The 8,668-nt window shown below is 40.0% G+C and overlaps 1 protein-coding gene across 1 annotated transcript in view; it reads left to right on the top strand.

The window, feature by feature from the left end:
- Window positions 1–580: 580 nt before the first annotated feature.
- Window positions 581–8,668, top strand: part of TRRAP (transformation/transcription domain-associated protein) — an 85,798-nt gene continuing 77,710 nt past the window's right edge. Inside the window, exons 1-11 of the mRNA XM_010138133.1 lie at window positions 581–680; window positions 1,030–1,079; window positions 3,067–3,177; window positions 3,745–3,849; window positions 4,548–4,631; window positions 5,350–5,406; window positions 5,950–6,075; window positions 6,395–6,472; window positions 6,691–6,779; window positions 7,658–7,754; window positions 8,110–8,248. Coding sequence (XP_010136435.1) covers window positions 581–680; window positions 1,030–1,079; window positions 3,067–3,177; window positions 3,745–3,849; window positions 4,548–4,631; window positions 5,350–5,406; window positions 5,950–6,075; window positions 6,395–6,472; window positions 6,691–6,779; window positions 7,658–7,754; window positions 8,110–8,248 — 1,036 coding nt within the window. The remainder of the gene's footprint in view (window positions 681–1,029; window positions 1,080–3,066; window positions 3,178–3,744; window positions 3,850–4,547; window positions 4,632–5,349; window positions 5,407–5,949; window positions 6,076–6,394; window positions 6,473–6,690; window positions 6,780–7,657; window positions 7,755–8,109; window positions 8,249–8,668) is intronic.

An 8,668-nucleotide genomic window follows, 5' to 3' on the forward strand; every position in this document is an offset into this window, starting at 1 on the left:
TGTGAAGGGCGGCCCGGCTGAAGCGGGGGGTGTCGGAGAGCTGACAGGAAAGCGCCGAGGTGAGGGGAGGGGCCGGCGATCGTTCAAGCGGGATTTGATTACAGGTTTCTTTAGGAGCGAGAAATGCAGCCCTTGGCGGCAGGACAACTTCTGGCACCGCTGGGAGCGAGTCCTGTCGCCGTGCGTCCACGGGTGGCTGTGAGTTTGGGATCGGGCCGGGTCGGAGGACAGGAGAACAGGTGAGGATAGCCAGGAGCATCCCTGAGCCTGCTGCTGCTGCTGCTGGGGGAAAAGAAGCCACACAGGACGTGTGAATGATTGCCTTGTGGTGTGAAGAGCCCAGTAAGCGGTGGTATCTAGCAGGGTGATCCTGCTGTAACACTGTATTTGTAAGCCTAACTAAATGTGACAGTTGTGTTTTTTGTAAAAGATGTGTTGTCCTCAGTATGTCAGAAGAACGGATGTAGGTGATGTGATGGCTGCTCCTAACCAGCTGTAGAAACTAACAAATATTTAAATTCTTTTGTAGGTGTGTTGGTCTTGATTTTATGTACTGAAAGCTGATCCTTCCTCCTCCGAGATGGCATTTGTTTCAGCACAAGGGCCTACGGTGGTGGACCAAACCACTTTGATGAAAAAATACCTTCAGTTTGTGGCTGCTCTAACAGATGTCAACACACGTAAGATATTTGTTTTCTTTTGACAGTTACAGTTCTTCAATAGTTTGTTTCACAAACGTTGCAGGATTGTTTGGACAGTTGTTAAACGTTTGTTGATTTCACTTTGAATTTCATTTGAGTTTTGATTTTTGAAGAAGCAAAGTGATGAGTAACACTTGCATGAGCCGAAGTGAGCGAGCTGTGTGCGTGTGCAGTTGTGTGATGGTCGGTTGTGAGAATTGTGTGCCTTATAATCAGGCAATGATAGCTAAACTGATAAGATCTGATTGCTTCTTTGACCAGTGTGCCTGGTGTTTTCCTTCATGATGTAGTTTTACATTTAATTTTTTGCTCGAATTTATGTTTTCAGCTGACGAAACCAAATTGAAAATGATGCAAGAAGTCAGTGAGAATTTTGAGGTAAAAAAAAATCCCCCAAACAATAAAACTCCCAACCCCCCCAGCCTTCTGAAATGGGCAGTCGTTCCTGCTCTTAATGTATGTTGGTTTGATTTGTGATGTTACGTGGTTAGTTACTTGTGTGGTTCAGAATGGCAATTCATAGATATCAGGAGTGCTGCTAATTTTCTGCTCTTTGCTGTTTAGCAAAGATTTGGGGAAGGTGCTTTCAGAAGTTTAAGCTGGGGTTGTGAAGGTTCACTTTGTCTTGAATGGATTTGTGAGCCCATTTCCCGGAACGTGGCAATACCTGTCTCATTTCTTGTTGGAAACTTACCTTCCTTTCTTCCTCCATAGTAGGGGTGTTCTCATGGCATGAAGTTGGGAAGATTAGGATTCTGTTAAAATTGGAAAGACTCTAGAGGAGGTGGTGGAGAAGAAGATACAGATAGACATTTTTAAGAAGGCCTTTGAGGGGAAGAGAAGATGTGGGCTAATCTGCTGTTGGTAGCATACTGTATTGCGTTGTCGTGGTTTAACCCCAGCCGGCAACTAAGCCCCACACAGTCACTTGCTCGCTCCCTGTGAGCTGTAAGATGGGAGAGAGAATTGGAAAAGTGAGAAAACTGATGAGTTGAGATAAAGGCAGTTTAACAGGTAAAGCAAAAGCTGTGCATGCAAGCAAAGCAAACCAAGGAGTTTGTTCACCACTTCCCAGGGCAGGCAGGAGTTCAGCCATCTCCAGGAAAGCCGTGCTCCATGAAGCATTAATGGTTGCTTAGGAAGACAAGTACCACCACTCTGAGTGTCCACGCCTTCCTTCTCCTTCCCTCAGCTTTACAGGCAGAGCATGACATCATATGGTCTGGAGCATCCCTTTGGTCAGTTGGGGTCAGCTGTCCAAGCTGTGTCCCCTCCCAGTTTCTTGTGTACCCCCAGCCTGCTCACTGTTGGGGGAGGTGGTTTGAGGAGCAGAGAAGGCTTTGACTCTGCAAGTGCTGCTCAGCAATAATGAAAACATGCCTGTATTACAGCAGTGTTTCCAGCACAAATCCCAAACGTGGCCATACTACTGCTGTGGAGAAAACTAACTCCATCCCAGCCAAAACCAGCACCTGCACTTAAAATGGTTTTGTGCCCTTCTTATGATATCTGTCTGCTTTCTTGAAAGCCCATGGGATAGTTTGCACAGTGCTTAATGGATTATGATTTACAGTGTCATGTTACAAAATCTGACTGCAAAGTAGAGAATAGTACTGGAAATCTATGAAAGGAGGTGGCTTTATAAAACTGTAATGTTATTCAAGGAATATTGTGATAAACCTCTGAAATACCTGTATAGATTTTTTTCAAAAGTATGCTGCATTCTTATTTGTACCTTTATTAGCAGACCAGTGTGCTTCTGTATCACAGATAATTCAGATAATTGCCTAACAGCACATACACGAACTTACAGCTGAGTTTCCTCACGCTGGCCAAGTTAGATTTTTGTATTTTTTAAGGCAGATGCAGCAGCTGCTTGCTCATCAAATATTTCTTCTGGCTTCACAAGGGGACAGTAGTGCAAGACTGTTTTACAGTAGTGAAAATTATGCAGATGTTTGCAGAAATAACTAAAATCTCAATTTAACTGTGGCTGAAAAGTCTTGGGAATCCTAGAGCAGTGAAAAGTGAGTGTGCTGTCAATATTCCTTGTTCAAGATCATCTACAGTGTTTTGGTTTATTTTTCTCCCCATTAAAATAGCTGTATGTTATGCTAGTTTTATTTTCTATGGGTTAAAATAGAGAAAAAAATGATATTGCAGTCCATTTGGCTTGGAGGAGATTAATTTGTTTTCACTTTTGTTTAGTAGGGCTCTGTAGTCTGTCACCAGATTCCTAATCACTCCATCTATTAAAAAGTCACCAAAAATGTTTTAATAGTGGCCTTATCATCTATGCAATGTCTGTTAGATCTGTCTCCCCATTTCTTAAAGATTTTTTCTTTTTGCTGTTGTTCTTAATTAGAATGTGACATCCTCCCCTCAATACTCCACGTTCCTGGAGCACATCATCCCTAGGTTTCTCACTTTTCTACAGGATGGAGAAGTTCAGTTCCTGCAGGAGAAGCCTGCGCAGGTAAACTGTGGAGAACATCTCTGGCCTTTCTGCAGTTTGTGCAGCAGACTGCTTGTTCAGTGAAGTACTTGATTTACCTAATGAACTGATTCATATACAGACTTTAGTGTTAAAAATGGATCTGCCATTTGGAGCGAAATGGAAAAAGTCCAGTTTTTAAATAAGTTGCTGAGAAACTTTGCAAGTCTGGGCTGCTGTGAAAAATGAGGAAAAACGAGGTGCAGCAGAATTGCCTTTCTCACTGAAATATGACACTGGTACAAATTACTGACTGCTGTGGAATTAAAGGAAAAAGTCGAACCTATGTCATGAAATACTAAAAACTGAGTTCCTTAAAAACCAATAATTAGCATTTTTCAGCTGTAAATTTGTTAAATTTGCCTTATTCACATATGTGGGCAGTAGGAAGTATTATGTGTAGACATATAAGTGTATGTCTATGTGAGTAAAATGGCGCTTTTATTTTGAACCTTGCAGAAGTATATTAATTGAAAAGATGTTGCAACCAATTGTCGCTTTTTGTGGCCTTTTAAAAAGTTCTATCGTATCCTTATTTTTTTTCCACAGCAACTCCGAAAGCTAGTGCTTGAAATAATCCACAGAATACCAACAAATGAACATCTTCGTCTTCACACCAAAAATATCCTGTCTGTGATGTTTAGATTTCTAGAGGTATTTTTTTTGTTGTTGTTTTTTCTCTTGAAACTGGTTCCAATTTTTGGAAAGATTTCCTCTTCTTTCTTCATCTCCAAGGATTGCTGGGGGTAGGATTTTAAATAGCTGTGCTTCTGGAACAGGAGCAGAAGGGTGTTCTGTTCATTCTGTTTAGGCTTCACCAGTGGGATCTCTTACTGTCTGCAGGTTTTCTGTATGTTTGCTTCTGCCCTTGAGAGTCTTGGATCTTACAAATGCAAGGAACTGTTCTCATGCTGGGCGTTTCATTCAGGAAAACTTTTCTGGCTTGTATAAGTGCAGATATGTTATTCTAGAGACTTTGTTTTCTTTCTTGCTTGAAATTGCAAACCGTGTCGTTTGAAGTTCACAGAAAACACCCTGCTCTGAGCAGAGGTGGCTGGCTGGGTAAAGAGCCCCACTTGTGTGCGTCTCTCTGTGGGGCTTTAGAAACAGGTCTGATGGTACTGAGTGGTTAAAACGTTTGTTCCAGTAGGGGTGAATTTAATTTTAGACATACTCCAAGGCTGCAAGGTGAAGTTCTGTCAAAGGAAAGGCATCTTGCTCTAGCCAGTTCTTATAATGGGGCACTTGCAGGTTGCTGAGATGAGTGTGATTTTATAGGGTTTTGAAGTGCTTATGGAGTAGCTGAGCTGTGGAGAGCTGAGCAGTCAGTCACAAAAGATTCTCTTTTTCAGACGGAGAATGAAGAAAATGTACTGATTTGCTTAAGAATCATTATTGAATTGCACAAACAGTTCCGACCAGCAATCACTCAAGAAGTAGGTCATTAATCTTGTTATATGGTATAGAACTTACTGCCATGCTCTTGAGAACTGTTATTTTCATCAAATGGATGGTTTGGTTGGTGTTTTCCTGCTGGCCTTTTGTGTTGGCTGACCTGTTGTGGAAACCATATTTTTAAGGTTTTTTTTCCTTACAGTAATGTTAAAATAGAGGGTTGCATAGTGCTAGTACCCTTGGGATAGAACAAACCTTTAATGCCTAGTTGTCTTCGTTGTAAATGTTTATGGGCAATATAATTAGACAAAAGAATAAAATTCCCACAGAAGGGAAGAGAATCGACGCCTTTTTAGTTTGTGAAGGGAAAATCCTGGAAAAGGATTGTCTCCCCCTGCGCCTGCTTCTCTCCTGTGACTCACGAAGGAGCATTTGAAAGTTTGCTTTTTTATTCAGTTGCTTTCTTTCCTTGAAATTTCTCCTGAGAGGACTTGGTTGCCTTATAGTAATTATTTCCAGGAATACTGCATTGGAACTATGTAGGGACGATAGGTAGGTCGGATTCTTTCCAAGTGCAGTTGGAATTAATATTGACAGGACAGAAAGAAATAGGAGAACACTTTCAGATTCTTTTTAAATATAATGAAAAATATACTCTAGTGGTGACTAAAGATTTTATGTAATTGTACTGTTAATATAGAGAGTCTAAAATGCTGGTTTTCTTTTTTTTTTCTTTATGGTAAACTGACTCTTCCCTAGATCCATCATTTTCTGGACTTTGTGAAACAGATTTACAAGGAACTTCCAAAAGTAGTGGTAAGCTTTTTATTTCTTAAATTGCCTTTGCTGTAGTCAGAAAACTAGTTTTTATTTCTTAATCTTAAAAATTTCTTTTATCTCTACAAGATACTAACGTAATTACTCTTGTGCTGAGGTAAACGTGCATGATACAGCACTAGTCAGTTGACCGCAGTGGTGTCCATGTAAGCCAGACGTTGTTTTTTGAGGAAGGGTGAGGAGATTCACTTCCCAGCAGTTAGAGCCCTTCAATGGCTTGGTCTCTGTGAGGCTGTTGCCTGCTCTTCCTCACTCGAAGAGTGTCTGTTTGGATGTTTTTCTTTAGCAAAAGAACCTTGTCTGGGGATGCATTTCTGCTTTGTGCTGTAGTTGGAGTGAAAGATTCCAGGATGTCCGTGTAGATGTCCTGGCAGACGCTGCAGTGTCAACGTTATGTGCAGAGGAGAAAAGACTAACAGCGATAAGTTGTGGGGAAAAATACGTGGAGGAATTTTGATGTGATAAATGGCCTTTTGACTATTGCTAGCATTATGACAATTGGCTTCTGCTCTTTGCTTGTAGAATCGGTATTTTGAGAATCCTCAGGTGATTCCAGAGAACACTGTTCCGACTCCTGAAATGGTTGGCATGATTACAACAATCGTGGTGAAAGTAAACCCTGAGCGAGAAGACAGTGAAACGAGAACAGTGAGTATTTAATCTGCTCTTAACCGTGAGCCTGTGTCACAGTGCCCCAAATCATAAGGGCAGGTAAAGGTAATGGGCTTCCTTTTGCTTGTTTTTCTTATCAAGATTGATTTCAAGATGAATGAAACTTTTCAGATGTTTCTATGGAGCTGTAATTACAGGATTTTTGTTTAATACAATACCAAATGGTTTTGTGCTTTTTAAATGTTATTATCTCTAAATACAGTGCTATTAAAATGAGCAGTTTCTTAAGTATGTTTGAAATACTTTTTTGAATTAATAACTGAACTGTGTATAAAACATGTATTCTGTCTTTCAGCATTCTATAATTCCCAGAGGATCCCTCTCTCTGAAGGTCTTGGCTGAGCTACCCATTATTGTTGTTCTTATGTATCAGGTTAGTACACTCCAGTATTTTGTATGGAAATACTTTTTATTACTGAAAGGCTTGTGTAATTTCTGCTGGCTAACATGTTAGTGAAAACCAATGTATTGTGTTTTTGAGATTAAAATATGGTCTAAAAATTGTCTGCTGAGATTTCTTCATTTTTTTGTGATTAGTGCTTAGGCAAGTTGACTAAGTGTGACTTGTAAATTTATCTTTTTTTTTTTAAGCTCTACAAACTGAACATTCACAATGTAGTAGCTGAATTTGTGCCACTGATTATGAACACTATTATAATACAAGTTTCTGCTCAGGCAAGGTAAGAGCGTTTCTACAGTATTTTGACAATACTTAAACCTGCTCTTCAGTATCACCCAAAATGTTTTTGTCGTGGAATTTTTGCTTCTAGGCTTACTGCTTTTAATCTCAAAAGTAACAGTAATTACTTGACTTAAAATTGTCGAAGTTTTTAATGTGAAGTGATTGGCAAATCTTAATATTTCTATTATATGTCACTGATAAAATCCATAGTTGTGCATAGATCCCAATTTATTGTTTGGTAATACTGTTTTTTTACAAAGAGTTTCTGACAGAAACCGATATTACCACAAATGGTGCGTGATGGAGACCGCATTAGCTGGGACACAGCTGTTGTTTAATCTCCACCATTGAATCAGTGATTTGTGTTTGCTCTTCCAAGGTGTAGCTTAGGTGAAGCCTTGTGCTGCTTTTCCTGCTTAGGAGAGAGATGATTTGGAGGAGCAGCAAGTGGTGCTGAGCAGGACAGCAGGTGTAAGATCCCTCTGTCTTTTCCCTGTCTGCCCGGATGATCTGAATAAGTGGATAAAGCTTGAGAGAGACAGACAAATCTGGGAGGGAATACTGCTTGGCGGAAAAAAATTGCCCCAGTTAGGGAAACGGAGCCAACTGTTTGGTGCTAATGTCAATACATGAGCTTGGCTTTGTGTAGAAAATTGAAAATTGTGTGATTGCCTCGGGCTGTGTGTTTCTGCTTACCATGCTGGGAGTTTGAATGGCAGAGAGCTGGCTGAAAATGGGCTCTGCCGTGATGATTTTATTCCTGTGTGAAGAAAACTTCACTACGAGATGATGTAATTTAAAGCTTCCGTGAATTTTCTGAATGAAGCTGTTAAAGAGGAGGAACCAAACCATAACCTCTTTCCACTTCCTTTTCAGACAACATAAACTTTATAACAAAGAATTGTACGCCGATTTTATTGCCGCTCAAATTAAAACTTTGTCTTTTTTGGCTTACATCATAAGAATCTACCAGGTAGGCTGGGTTTTTGTTACTTTGATGCCCTTGGTGCAACAGATGTGTAGGTACTTTATGGCAGGCGGGTGACCGCAGCGCATCAGGGCCTGCAGGGAACAGCAGTTGTGTAGCAAAGCTGAAGATAGGGCTGTGCTTGGTTGTCCTTGCAGAAGTATTGTCATGTGAGTGGAAAGGAAAAACGTGCTGTTCCTCCTGCCCTAGGCATTTGCGGGATGGTTATTGTATTTTAGTTTTACAAGTAGACTTCTTAGAGAAAGAAGTGCATTTTAACTGCACATTATTTTGTGAATGTAAAGCAAACCTTTAAGATCGAATGTCATAGTAATTGTGTTCCTCTTATTTTTTGTTATAGGAATTAGTGGCTAAATATTCTCAGCAAATGGTGAAAGGAATGTTGCAGTTGCTCTCCAACTGTCCAGCCGAAACGGCCCACCTCCGGAAGGAGCTTCTGATTGCTGCTAAACACATCTTGACGACCGACTTGAGGAGCCGTATGTAGTACTTTTCAAAAGCTTGTCTATAAACTGTAATGATTTCTCCGTATTTAAGAGGCATATTGCTTATTATTTCATTTGGACTATTACATACTTCTGATTATTTTGTGCGTGGGTACGGTTTTTGTTTTGCCTTTTTTCTTTTTTCCTAAAAAGAATAAAATCACGTGAATAAGGCGGCACACGGAACAAGTGGATTTTCTAGCTTTCCAAGTAGCTACTGCTCCAAGAATTTGTATATTGTTTCTGAAATTTGACTGAATGTTGTGATTTCTTAATTTCAGCGTAAAATATTCTTGCGTTATGAAGTTGAATGAGAGCTCCATCAACATTTTGATTATTTCCTTTGCCAATCATTATGAATAGCTTTTTCTTTTTTTTTCTCTTACCCCCCCTTTTTTTTTTTTTTTTTTTTTT

This window comes from Buceros rhinoceros, unplaced genomic scaffold (genome assembly GCF_000710305.1).
Source record: "Buceros rhinoceros silvestris isolate BGI_N320 unplaced genomic scaffold, ASM71030v1 scaffold10090, whole genome shotgun sequence".
Classification (NCBI taxonomy): Eukaryota; Metazoa; Chordata; class Aves; order Bucerotiformes; family Bucerotidae; genus Buceros; species Buceros rhinoceros.